The sequence below is a fragment of the Acomys russatus genome, chromosome 1 (assembly GCF_903995435.1).
Source record: "Acomys russatus chromosome 1, mAcoRus1.1, whole genome shotgun sequence".
NCBI classification, from domain to species: Eukaryota; Metazoa; Chordata; class Mammalia; order Rodentia; family Muridae; genus Acomys; species Acomys russatus.
Window position 1 is genome coordinate 70,114,649 of NC_067137.1, and position 14,361 is coordinate 70,129,009.

General features: G+C 41.6%; 1 protein-coding gene across 1 annotated transcript; it reads left to right on the top strand.

The window, feature by feature from the left end:
- Positions 1–4,357: 4,357 nt before the first annotated feature.
- Positions 4,358–13,495, top strand: Pnn (pinin, desmosome associated protein). Its single transcript, XM_051146556.1, has 9 exons — positions 4,358–4,537; positions 5,177–5,248; positions 5,823–5,891; positions 6,223–6,295; positions 6,397–6,491; positions 6,623–6,698; positions 9,814–9,969; positions 10,046–10,184; positions 11,065–13,495. Exons 1-9 carry the CDS (start codon positions 4,425–4,427, stop codon positions 12,453–12,455), a joined length of 2,184 nt encoding a protein of 727 aa, XP_051002513.1. The 5' UTR covers positions 4,358–4,424; the 3' UTR covers positions 12,456–13,495.
- Positions 13,496–14,361: the final 866 nt, after the last annotated feature.

Below are 14,361 nucleotides of genomic sequence, written 5' to 3' on the forward strand. Positions count from 1 at the left end.
TAAAGCAGCTTACAGACAATCCATAAGCAGGGGAGAGAATAGGGCTGGACTTCCTGCCAGCCGGGGAGAAAGAGTTAGGGAAATAGGGGATTGAAGGGGGAAGAAGGAAGATCAGGAGAAAGGAGCTGGAGCCGAGGAAAACGATACAGTGCAAGTATTGCTAAGATGTTTGCTGGGAGTAAGACAAAATAACGTAGAGGGTTAAGAATAGACTTAAACTGCTCTGATTGTGTTGTAAGGCCTTATAAACAAATCTAAAAGAATCTCAATTATTTTGTGATAGCCAGGTAAAGGAATACGCTAAAAAAACAAACACTATTTTATAAAAATAACTTACCACTATATAGGTTTGCTTGCTTTTCTAATAAGTCACTCCTAATATTTAAATTCATTTATGTCATTCATCATATAAATCAAACCTAAAAGTTTCACCTGAAAGCCACACATGGTGCTATAGGCCTGTAATCACAGAACTTGGGAAGCAAAAGTAGAGACCTTTAGCAGTGAAGGGGCCAGATGCAAGGCACAGCTCCACTCTCGTCCAGAGTAGCCTGAGGGATTTTCCTAAGCTTTAAAAAAAATAAATTTTAATTATTTATTTTATGTGCATGGGTGTTTTACCTGCATGCACCATTTGTTTGTCTCCTGCCCATGGAAGTCAGAAGAGGTTATCAGATTCCTTAGAACTGGAGCTACTGATGGTTGTGAGCTGTCATGTGGGTGCTAGGAATCCCACCCAGTTCCTCTGGAAGAACAAACAATACTTTTTTTTTATTTTAGATTGAGTTTCTCTGTGTAGCCTTGTCTGTCTTGGACTCATTTTGTAGACCAGGCTGGCCTCAAATTCACAGAGATCTGCCTGCCTCTGCCTCCCAGAGTGCTGAGATTACAGGCATTCCCCAACGTGTGTTCAGCCAATAGTTTTAATCATTAGGCTATTTCTCCAATGCCATGAATTTATTTTATTCCTAATTTTGTGTGGGGTGTGTATGTGTGTGTGTATAAGCACACACATATGCACATGAGTGTAGATGTTAGCAAGGCCGAAACAGGGTGTAGGGCCCCCTAAGCTGGAGTTACAGATAGCTGTGAATCACCTGACTTGGTTGCTGGGAACCAGCCGTGCATCCTTTGCAAGAACAGCAACCAAAGCTGATCTTGGTGGCACGTGTCTGTTTGTAATTCCAGCACTCGGGAGGCAGAAGCAGGTGGATCACTGTGTGTTCGAGGCCAGCCTGGTTTACAAAGTGAGTCCAGGACAGCCAAGGCTACACAGAGAAACCCTGTCTCAAAAAAAAAAAAAAAAAAAAAAATGTCAAACAAAAAACAAAACAAAAAGAGCCGTTTCTCGAACCCTCAAGCGCTGGCATTACAGACATGCTCCACCAGGCCTAACACTAAGTAGAGTTCTAGCAAGATCATTAAATGAACAAGTACACTATGCTAGAAAAATGGACACATTTTGTATTTTTCCACAATGTTTATTTGGCTGATGAGATGACTGGGGGAAAGGCAAGGCACCTGCCACCATCTCCAGATTCCATATGGTGAAGAAGAAAACTGACTTTGGAAAATTGTTCTCTGACCTCCGCATGTGTTTATACATATACACTGAAAGTAAATTAAAAATGAATAAATATTCTTAAAAGTTAAATAATTTATAATGAGTTTACTAGCCACAATATTTTGTTGTCTGCATTTGCAAACAAAATAATTTTGCTTGATAGCTGGCCTTTGGTAAACACAAGTTCTTTTTTTTGGTTTTTCGAGACAGGGTTTCTCTGTGTAGCCTTGGCTGTCCTGAACTCACTTTGTAGACCAGGCTGGCCTCGAACTCACAGCGATCAGCCTGCCTCTGCCTCACGAGTGCTGGGATTAAAGGTATGTAACACCACACCTGGCTCAAACACAGTATTACAGTGTTATTACCTCTTAGGTCACATATTACACAACACACACACACACACACACACACACACACACACACACAGAGTCAGCAGATGTCCTAGGAGGAAAAAGCCATTTCTCCGCAGCTCACATCTCAGAAGGAAAACACCCTTCCTATTCCACTCAAGTCCCAGAAAGAAATAGCCTTTCCTAAAGGGTCTTAATTTTCCCATGTTCACTTTCTGTCAGTCTGGTTGCTTGCTCTGTCTCTTGACCTCGGGTTAACTTTATTCAATCCTGTCTACAGAAAGCTCTTAGATTAAAGGCGTGTGCTTTACAGTAGTGAGCCACAGTGCTAGTACTTGTTTACAGTAAACAGAAAGCTCTAAGATCAAAGACTGAGCCATACCATAATTAGAAACAGGTTTTTACAGTTCACACTCTCGGGGTTCACAATAAGATCAAATATCCTGTAACAGCTTATCTCATCGGTAACTCCAGTTCCAGTGATCCAGCTCTCACTTCTGGTCCCTGAGGGCATCATGCGTGTATGTAGTGCAAAGACATACATAAGGGCAAAACACCCATACACACAGAAGAATAATAAAGCTTAAATGATCCAGGCTTCAATTATATAAACAAACAACTCAGTGAAACCATGTTTACAATGAAATATTTTTCAGACTTTATTATAATTTACTTCTATCAACATAGTCACACTTTCCCCTCAAGCTCCTTAAAAGATCTTTCTTCTTTTTCGTTGGTTTTTGGAGGGAGCGAATATTTTGAGACAGGGTTTCACTGTGTAGGCCTGGCTGCCCTGGAACTCTCTCTCTCTGTAGACCAGGCTGGCCTCAAACTCATGGAGCTCCACCTGCCTCTGCCTCCCAAATGCTAAGATTAAAGGCAAGTATCACCGCCTGGCTTTTCTTTTCTTTTCTTTTCTTTCCTTTCCTTCCTTCCTTCCTTCCTTCCTTATTTCTTTCTTTCTTTTTGGTTTTGTTTGAGACGTGGTTTCTGTCTCTGTATAGCTCTTGCTGTCTTGATAGTCATTTTGTAGACGACAGGTGTTGTAACATTTCCTATTTGATAAGTTAGCGAAATTCTTCCTCCCCTGTCCAGTTATGAGCCTCCACACAAATAACGTACAGGTTAACACCAAATTACTGTTACTAAAAACAAAACAGAAACTCTCATTCCCTTTCAGGGAGCAATCCTCTAAGGATTTGACCTCTGTGTCTCTGTAACTTTTTCTAAACTACCACGTGTACCTGTATTTCAAGAACAAAAACAGTTCCTATATTGGCAGTGCATAGATGGCAAAGTGGAATCTGGAAAACACACACAGCAAAATATTGTCCAGTTCCCTAGACTCACTATTAAACCAGAAGGCTCTAGGCCAGGTGATGAGACAGCTTTGCTCAGAGTCAAGCAGCCTCAATTTCCTTATCATTAATAATTATCTTATCCAAATTTCTAGGTTTGTTTGTTTTTTGAGACAGAATTTCTGTGTGTAACCTTGGCTGTCCTGGACTCACTTTGTATACCAGGGACCTGGAACTCACAATGATCTGCATGCCTCTGCCTCCCGAATGCTGGGATTAAAGGCATATGCCACCACGCCCGGCTTTAATCCCTGTGCTTAAATTTTGTATTAAAATATCTTTATTAAAGTTCAACTCTACTTCATTTTTAAAAAATGGCTTATAAGACTAAAATGGCCCAAAAGCTGGGCGTGGTGGTGCATGCCTTTAATCCCAGCACTCGGGAGGCAGAGGCAGGGGATCACTGTGAGTTCGAGGCCAGCCTGGTCTACACAGCAAGTCCAGGCCAGCCAAGGCTAACACAGAGACCCTGTCTCGAAAAACCAAAAAGAAAAAAAAGAAAAAAAAAAAAAAAAAAAAAAAAAAAAAAAAAAAAAGGCATTCGCCACCACGCTCGGCTCAAATTTCTGGTTTTTAACGACTAAGGCATGCAAGGCGATTCTCAGTGTTCACAACAATTATTAGCTGTTAAGATAAAGACTCGTGCTGGCTCTTTGCTTTACGGAAGGCAGCCTATGCCTCCCTGCACTCTGGGCATGCGCAACAACCATAAATTGCAATGCCTTTCCCTAATTAAATCCCTCGGGGAAGGAAAGACGGAAGGCACAGTCGCTTCCGACCCGCGGATGTTTGTGTTTAAAAAAACTAGGAAGTGAGCGACACAGCAAGCTTAAGCGGCTCCCTTTACAGGCCCGGGGGCTTAGGTCTACCACACCGACTTAATCCCACCCCGCTCGGCGCAAGCGTCGGAACGCAGGCACCGCAGGTGGCGAGGGGGAGGGGCTAGTGACCTACCGGCTTCTCATTGGCCCGGAGTCACGGAGGCGCAAGATTCCTCCCCTTCCGGTCCATGGGTGGTTGAGGGGGGCGGGGCTAAACTAAAGGCTGCGATGATTGGCTGGGGCCGGTCGTCAGTCTTTTCGCGTCCAGCGGCGTGCGCGGCGGGGCACTCGCGGCCTGGAGAGCAGTGGAGAAGCCTGCTGCAGAGAGAAGATGGCGGTCGCCGTGAGAACTTTGCAAGAGCAGCTAGAAAAGGCCAAAGAGAGCCTCAAGAACGTGGATGAGAATATCCGCAAGCTCACCGGGCGGGACCCGAATGATGTGAGGTAAGAGAGGGGCGGAAGCCGTGAGGTTTGCGAGGCGCTCGGGTCGGAGCCAGAGGGCAACCAGCCGGTTGTGGGCTGGATGGATGGGGTCAAGGGGCCTTTTCCCCGAGTGGCGGCTGAACCCGCTTCTCGGTTAGGCGGGGAGACGCCATGCCTGCGCCCTCGGGCTCTGGGCGTGAGTGCTTGCGGAAGGAGAGCGAAGCTAACTGCGCGGCATGGCTTCCGCGCCGGTGGGAAGGCCGAGACCACGCTTCCCGCCCTTGGCGCTGCAGCCCCGGAACTGCGCTACAAAAGCCCCTCTCCAGCCCAGGGGCCCCCGTTCCTAGGCAAATACGGAGACCCTAGGGCGAAATGAATGGTCGCCTCTTTCCCTGCTGGCCTAGGTGCTGATCCAGCCTTATTAATGTGTAGCGGTCTCGAGATAAATAATATTTCCTGTATACCCGTAATACTGGTCTTGGGCAAACAAGGAAGAGTAATGTAACTCCTCGTTTCAAAAAAGTGGCTCTGAAACCATCAGTTGAGACTTATTTGTGGTCGTTATTCCTTAGGGTATACCACCATACTTGTGGAAGTATATGATGATGGCCTTGCATATGTCTACATAGGACTTTTGCACTGATTATGAATCTTTTATAGGCCCATCCAAGCCAGATTGCTGGCCCTTTCTGGTCCTGGTGGAGGTAGAGGACGTGGTAGTTTATTGCTAAGGTAAGATCTTTCATAGATGTTAACTAACGCTAAAATTTGTAAACTTGAAAGAGTTATCAATTTGAACCAAACATGATCGTCAAATGGTCTTCTATGTTTTTAATAAATGTATTGCAGAAGTAGAGGTTGGAGAATTTTGATTAGAACAGTTTCATATACACTTAATTGTGTTTTTAAGTACTGTAAAGGCCTTTTGACACCTGAGAATATAATTGGTGGTGGGGTGTTGTTCCCAGTAAGGAAAGGAGGCAACTTTTTCCTGTGGGTACTTGCTTAAGTTTACTTCACTTGGAATTTGTTTTGTTTGTTTGTTTGGTTGGTTTTTCGAGACAGAGTTTCTCTGTGTAGCCTTGGCTGTCCTGGACTAGCTTTGTGGACCAGGCTGGCCTCGAACTCACAGTGATCCACCTGCCTCTGCCTCCCGAGTGCTGGGATTAAAGGTGTGCGCCACCACCACCTGGCCTGGAAGTTTTTTGTTTTGTTTTTAATGAAATCAACCAAATTCTTTCACCGCCTGGAAATACCAACTTATCTAATGTTTCTCAAGCTTATGTTGGGTGTTTTTCAACTGCAGGCGTGGATTCTCAGATAGTGGAGGAGGACCCCCAGCCAAACAGAGAGACCTGGAAGGGGCAGTCAGTAGGTATGTGTTCAAAGGCTTTCTGAAGCATCAGCGTGTGCCTTGTTTTCTGGGACACTACAGGTATTTCTGTCTCATATTAAGATTTATTTCAACTGGGCTAGCCAGTATCTTTTTAAAAAACCAGTAAGATTGGAAGAAGTAATAACACTTTCTGTTTTGTACTTTGAAAAACACTGCGAAATGTTTGGGTGTGATAAGAGAGCAGAGTTTGGTTTTAGTTTTCACTGATGAGAAATGGTAAACTCAGAATGCGGCATGTCGAGATTCGTCCTAGGATACTTGTTTGCCTTTGATTCTGCATTGATCATTTAAGTTATTTTTCTGATGACAGGCTGGGTGGAGAGCGTCGGACAAGAAGAGAATCACGCCAGGAAAGTGATCCGGAAGACGATGATGTTAAAAAGGTATGGAAATTAAATACTAGAGAATAAGTACAATTCTGAGTGTGTTTTGAAGAGCGTGTTACCCAAGCGCAGGAAGTCACTGATACCCATTTCTCTTACAGCCAGCACTGCAGTCTTCAGTTGTAGCTACCTCCAAGGAGCGTACCCGTAGAGACCTTATCCAGGATCAAAACATGGATGAAAAGGGAAAGCAAAGGTATCTGCACAGCCTGTCAGATGACAGAGTATTAAGACAAGTTGCAGAGTCAAATGCTTATAGGATCTCTTAGAAAATACTGAGTTTGGTGTAGGTCATGCAAATGTTGATTTCCTATTTCTCTTTCTTAGGAACCGACGAATATTTGGCTTGTTGATGGGCACCCTTCAAAAATTTAAGCAAGAATCTACTGTTGCTACTGAACGGGTATTTGTACAATTTTATTTATTCATTTATTTTTGCCTCATATAATTATTACCAAAAAGGGGACTGTTTCTTTAAAATGGAAAAAAAAAAAAAAAAAAAGCGTGTGAGGTTCTCCTTGGCTCTCTGATGAGGGCTTTGGTGATGCTCTGAATGAGCTGGTGCTCACCATGTAGGCAAGGCGGCCTTGAGCTCTTCATTCTCTTGCCTTCGCCTTATAAGTGCTGGGATTAAAGGCCTGGGCCTCCGCTGCCCAGCCACCTTTGATTTTTTTTGAGATGGGGGTTTTACTGTGTGAACCAGGCTAGCCTCAGACTCTAGAGATCTGTCTGCCTCTGCTTCCTGTGTGCTGGATTCAAGATGTGGGCTACTGTACCTGGCTTGTTAATAGTTTTTTCCTTTAATTTATGTGTATGTGTGTTGCCCATATGTATGTCTGCTCCCTCTGTACAGTGCTGTGGCGGCCAGAAGAGTGTGTTAGAGTCCCCTGAGGCTAGAGTCACTGGGCTGTGAGCTGCTCTGTTAGTGCTGGGAATCAAACACAGGTCCTCTGGAAGAACATTAGGTGTTTTTTAACCAGTGAGCCATCTCTCTAAACTGTGGGGTTCTTTTTTTTTTTTTTTTTTTAAAGACATTGTCTTATGTAGCCCAAGCTACATAATGTATGTATGTAGGCACCTGTGTTCCATGTTGTCTTATAGAGATGAGAGAAACTTGAATGTGGCCCGAGAGGATTGGAATTCAGTTATATCTACTAATCCATTTCACCTGCCTCTGGCCTTGAACTCTTAATCCATTGATATCAGTGATAATGCTGAAATTACAGTCTGTAACACCTTTTCCAGTTTAAAAGCTCTTTAAAGATTTATAGTAAGGGTCTGGAAAGATGGCTCAGAGGTTAAGAGCACTGGCTCCTCTTCCAAAGGTCCTGAGTTCAATTCCCAGCAACCACATGGCGGCTCACAACCATTTATACTGAGATCTGGTGCCCTCTTCTGGAGTGTGGGCATGCATGCAGGTGAAACACTGTATATGTAATAAATAAATTATACACCAGGCATACACTTGGTACACATCTGTGCATGCAGGCAAAATACTAACACACATAAAATAAGAATAAATCTTTAAATATCTTGGGGGGAAAGTTCTTGTCTGGGGAAGAGTTGTTCAGTTGATAGAGTCCATGCTTGGAATGCTTAAGGCCCGATGTTCAATTCCCAGTACAGCCCTGCACCTCCCACTATTACCCCTAAAAAAGAAGAAATTTTCTTTAAAGACCACAGTAATATAAAGTAAAACCTAAGGAAACACTTAAAACCTTCAGAAATCGTTTTTATCTGGCTCTAAAAAATCATTTTGATATTCTTTGTATTGTTATAAAGAGCCTAAATCTGTAAATATTGAGAACATGGGTTCTGGACTATGTTATAACAGTCTCATTTTGTAGTCTTAGGCAAATCCTAATTACTTAGGTATTAAGATTTGTGGCTATTTTTTTATGTTTACATTTACTTACGTGGTAGGGACATGTCTATTTAGTGAGGTCAAAAAACAGCTTTTGGGACTTGAGTCTACCTCCAAAATGAATTTGGGGATGGAACTCAGGACATTGTTATTTGTTGGTATTCACTTTTACCCTTTAAACCCGCTCATTGGCTCTGGGTCTCAGATTTTTTTCTTCAAACAACAGGGTTGGGGTTTTGCAACTAATTTAAGGATTTGGTTCAGTTTTTGTTTTGTTTTGTTTTTCACTAGGGTCCCATGTAAGCCAGCCTGGACTTGACTACTATTTGTAGCTGAGATGACCTTGAGCAATTGGTCTTCCTGCCTCCCACTCACATACTAGAGATACAGATGTTAAGGGTTGTAATTGAGTCTTATTACATACCCAGAGAAGAAGGAAACATGGACACACATTTATTTGATAACCAGGGCTGACATGTTTATTAGATTTAAATTCTGGTCTCCTGATAGAACAGTATGTACTCCAAACTGCTGAGCTACCTCTCATGTGTATCTCATATTTGAAGAAAGGGTTTGATACAGAGAGGAAAATACAACGAATTACTTGTTAAGTTAGGACTTCTATAGGGTGTGGTGGTGAATGTATGTAATTTCAGGAGTGTTGTAGCTGAGGCTAACATGGACTACCTAGCAAGACTCTCAAAAGCTAGTTGTTGCTCATCAATAGTATTTAGGAGCTAGAGGCTGATGGAGCCTACTTGGTCTACATAGTCAGAGACCAGACTGAGCTACATGAGAGTCTGTTTTAAAAAAATACTGAACTTGCGTCACATCTTGTTATTTGGAAAGAATAAGATGTTGAAGGAGTTTTTTCTTCCCTTCCCCAACCTCCAAGAATAATGATTCATGAAGATTCATTAAATACTATTTTACAAATACCTAGGCCATATAGCTGGGTTCTTCTCTTATTAGCTCATAACTTAAAATAACTAGGTTTTACTAATTTAAATTCTGCCACGTGGCTGGTTACCTGGGCTTATTTACCGTGCGTTTGTCCTCTTTACAGCTTGCCAGCTAAATTTCCCCACGTCTGGCTCTATCCCAGAATCCTGCCTGCTCGGTGTTCTACCTCCCATTTCTTGCCTAAGCTATAGGCCACCAGATTCATTATTGATGGATCCATACAATACACAAGATATTTCTTTCACAGAAGATCCTCATATACCACTTTTGGTCAAATGCCTACCATGCAAACATGAGAGATCCCTAGAACCCATGAAACTAGAGAAGTAGTGGTGAGCACTTGCATTCCCAGTGCTGGTAGTAGGAGACAGATGATTCCTGGAGCCCAGCAAGTAGTGCCTTTATCCAGGGAACCCTCTTGCAGTCTTGGGTTGAGTTCTAAGTAAGTTTTTATGATGCAGTGGAATGCTGTGGCTAGTAACTTTAAAATGCAGCCAATCCTACATAAATACAAAGTTCAAATTCCTAATACCCGAAAGTTGCACAGTTAAAAGTGTATAAGTAAATTTGCTTAGTAAAATTTAACTTTCAAGTAATCAAGATATGTGATGCTTTTACTATAATTGAATTAAAACTAAATAAACTTTTGTTATCTTTCACTTATATACTAAAGCAGACTGTTTATTTTTAGCAAAAGAGACGCCAAGAAATTGAACAAAAACTTGAAGTTCAGGCTGAAGAAGAGAGAAAGCAGGTTGAAAACGAAAGGAGAGAACTCTTCGAAGAGAGACGTGCTAAACAGACAGAACTGCGGCTTCTGGAGCAGAAGGTTGAGCTTGCACAGCTGGTAAGCAGTGTTGTAAATCCTAAATTAGATAATCCTTCTTGTTTACAGAGCACTGATCTTTTTACCTTTTCCTTAGCAAGAAGAATGGAATGAGCATAATGCCAAGATAATTAAGTATATAAGAACCAAGACAAAGCCCCATTTGTTCTATATTCCTGGAAGAATGTGTCCAGCTACCCAAAAGCTAATAGAAGAGTCACAGAGAAAAATGAATGGTAAGTACAGAAGTCCTGGTAAAGCCGCACAATTATATTACCCATATTTTAGATTGTTTTCTAAAAGATTTATTTATTTGTTTTATGTATGAGTGCTCTATCTGCATGTATGCCTGCATACCAGCAGAGGACATCAAATCCCAGTATAGATGGTTGTGAGCCACCATGTGATTGCTGGGACTCAAACTCAGAACCTCTTCAAGAGCAGTCAGTGCTCCTAAATGTTGAGCCATCTCTCCAGGCCCCTAGAAAAAAAATTAATATTCCATTCTTGGGTTGTTGCTGTTTTTAGTGATATTCTGAAATTGATAATAGCATCAAGGTCCAGGAGACTTTTCTGCAGAATTGAGTTTAACCTGAAACTCATAGGTGGTGATTATATGTATAAAGACTATAAGATTACTTTGTGTTTTATAATCTTAGTAGACACAGATGAGCGCTAAGGAAATATGGCAGAATAAACATAAGTTCACATGAAGGTCTAGACACTGGTAGGCTGGTGATTGGGCATTTTGTTGTTCCTGGGAACAGAAAAGTTAACTATAATAGTGGTTCTGCTTCAAAGAGATTTTTTGCTAACCTTCATCTAGCATAAAGTTCAGTGGCAAAGGTGCCCCTACTTTTCCTCAGGTAGATGTCCCGGTTTATATGATTATAATTCCTTGGTATGTAGGTGACCTATGGATATTTGCATTAAGACCCTCTGTTCAGTTCCCAATACTACCTCCTTGCACATTGGGGCCCACCCCCCAAAGAAAAACAACCCAGAGGTACAAAAAGATGATTGGTGACAGTGACAATTTTTGTCCTGGTATAAAATTGATATTTTGAATTCTCTTAACTGTTGTGAATTTTATACATGTAAAATTTTATTGTTTAGCTTTATTTGAAGGTAGACGCATCGAATTTGCAGAACAAATAAATAAAATGGAGGCTAGGCCTAGAAGACAATCAATGAAGGAAAAAGAACATCATCAAGTGGTGCGTAATGAAGAACAGAAGGCGGAACAAGAAGAGGGTAAGGTGGCTCAGCGAGAGGAAGAGTTGGAGGAGACAGGTAATCAGCACAATGATGTAGAAATAGAGGAGGCAGGAGAGGAAGAGGAGAAAGAAGCAGGTGTAGTTCATAGTGATGTAGAGAAAGAACAGGAGGAGGAGGAACAAAAGCAGGAAATGGAGGCTAAGATGGAGGAGGAAACTGAGGTAAGAGAAAGTGAGAAGCAGCAGGATAGTCAGCCAGAAGAAGTTATGGATGTGTTAGAGATGGTTGAAAGTGTCAAAAATGTTATTGCTGAGCAGGAAGTAATGGAAACTAATCAAGTTGAAAGTATAGAACCTTCAGAAAACGAAACTAGCAAAGAACTGGAGCCAGAGATGGAATTTGATGTTGAGCCAGATAAAGAGTGTAAATCTCTTTCTCCTGGAAAAGAGAATATTAATTCTCTGGAAGTGGAAAAGGAGTCTGAGGAAAAGGAGGAAAAAGAAGATAAAGAACCTGAGCCCCAACCTGAGCCTATGTCTCAGCCTCAGCCCCCACCTCAGGCCCCACCCCAGGGCCAGCCCCATTCGCAGTCCCACTCGCAGTCCCAACATGTACTCCAGTCCCAGCCTCTCTCTCAGCCTGAGACATTGCCATTAGCTGTTTCGCAGCCTCCACCTCAGGTTGTTCAGGAGCAAGGGAATCTACTACCTGAGCAGAAGGATTTTCCTGTAGAGTCTATAAAACTCCCTGAGGTGCCTGTAGAGCCCGTCTTGACAGTACATTCAGAAAGCAAAAGCAAAAATAAGACTAGGAGCAGAAGCAGAGGTCGAGCAAGAAATAAGACAAGCAAGAGTAGAAGTCGCAGCAGCAGCAGCAGTAGTTCCAGTAGCAGCTCTACCAGTAGCAGCAGCGGGAGCAGCACCAGCAGTGGCAGTAGTAGTAGTCGAAGCAGTTCCAGCAGCAGCTCCAGCACAAGTGGGAGCAGCAGCAGAGACAGCAGCAGCAGCACTAGCAGTAGCAGTGAGAGTAGGAGTCGGAGTAGGGGCCGAGGACATAACCGAGATAGAAAGCACAGAAGGAGCATGGACCGGAAGCGAAGGGACACTTCAGGACTAGAAAGAAGTCACAAATCTTCAAAAGGTGGTAGTAGTAGAGATGCAAAAGGATCAAAGGATAAGAATTCCCGATCTGACAGAAAAAGGTCTATATCAGAGAGTAGTCGATCAGGCAAGAGATCTTCAAGAAGTGAAAGAGACCGAAAATCAGACAGGAAAGACAAAAGGCGCTAATGGAAGAAACCAGGCTTCCTTAGCCTATTCTTTGCAGCAGAAGATTTCTTGATGAGTAAAAGGATTACCTTGTAAGGAGGATGCTGCCTTAAGAATTGCATGTTGTAAAAATTCTTTTTGGAAAATACAGACTGTTTGTTTACCAGACATTCTTGTACTTTTTGCATAATTTTGTAAGAGTTATTTATCAAAATTATGTGAGGTTCCAAAATATGTAAAAATAATAATAATAAAAAAGATTAACATCCTTTGTCATCTTTTTTAAATACCCTATTACTCTTTAGTCAGAAGCTGTATATTTTAATAGGTAAATCTTTAAATTGTTCCTTTATGTTCTGTATCATACATTGCTTTTGTAGAAATAAATGTGCATCTTTCATTATTTTTGGGATGTCCTTGTTGGCACTTGTATAATAAATATCTTTATATCATTTTCAGTTTTTGTCACAAGATACTGAACATGATTAGGATGTTTTTGAAGGTTTCATCACTTTGATTTGCGTAAAAACAGTTGTTTTGAGTTACCAGGGGTTTTTTTTATAGCTTTAAAAACATTTAATTCCTAACTTACAGTTCTTAGTCTAAGCATTATTTTCCTGTTTTTCATTTAAACCAGTTCAGTTGGTAGATAACTTAAACAGTATGATTTGGTTGTCATTTGATGGTTATAGAACATCGTTCTCTTGTCCTCACAGCTGCTTGTGTGATAACAACATAGTGAATAAGCTGTTATAGTTATCACCTCCTGGGTGGTGGGGGGTAAAAGTATCTTCTAAACTTGGTTTTTGAATTTGTGGTCTGGTCTTTTCTGTTGGCTATAACTGAAACTTGCCAATCTGTGTTTTAAAGAATTTTCGTTTAAGGAAGTATTGTATGAAAGTTTACACAATGAAGGAAGTTCATCTAAACTTGAATATGTAAACAATATAACACACAAGTGTACCAAGTGATTATTAACTTTGTTGTTCTTAAATTTGTATGGACTTGCAGTATCTGTTGCCCATTACTGTATATGTGCAAATAAATGTGGCTTAGACTTGTGACTGTTTAAGAGTAGTACTTGTATTAACATTCTTGATGCATATGAGACCATTTAGAGGGCAGTGTTCTGCGTTGAGTTTATATTTTAACACTGTAGCTTTAGCTTGATTTTAAATATTCACTATGACATCTACAAGTAAATGGTTTGAGTGAAAAATGAACAAACATCTTCATTTAGTTTGTGTCCATACAACCCATGTGTTAAAGTAAATGTGAAAAGAATTCTCTTTTAAAATCCTCTTGGATCAAACAGATGTCAAACTACAGAACCACCTATATCCGTAAGCCTTTTCATACCAAGACAGGCTTAACCAACAATCTGTACTCTTGACAAAATGTTACAGCTTTGTGCTTTGCAAAGGAACAGATTGGTGGTGAAGGAATAACTAGATTTAAAATGGTTGAGGAGAAAGAAATAGCTTCCCCCTCCTCTGCTTTAAAGCACTCAGATTTATTAGGGAAAGTTGAGAATGGGGATTGGGGGGCATTCAAGGAAGGAGTACTGAATAACATTTTTAAAGTATGTTTGTGTAGGTTCAGGGCCCATGGAAGCCAGAAACCATGGATCCCCTGGACTGAGAGGACCAGAACTTAGGGTACTGGTTTGGGTGTAGTCGAATGCATGAATGACTGCCTGGAGAGTGCTAGACCCTGGGTACAGCCCATTGTGTCCTGCAAGTTTTGCTTCTGCCCTTCCGTCATTGACATTGAATCTAGGGCCTTGTATTGGCTGAGCATCTCTACTACACCTGTACCCTGAGGCCTTTTTTTTTCTCCAAGACAGGGTTTCACTGTGCAGCCTGCTTTGTAGATGAGGCTGGCCTTGAACTCATACAGCTCCTCCAGATCTGTCTCTTTTTTTCCA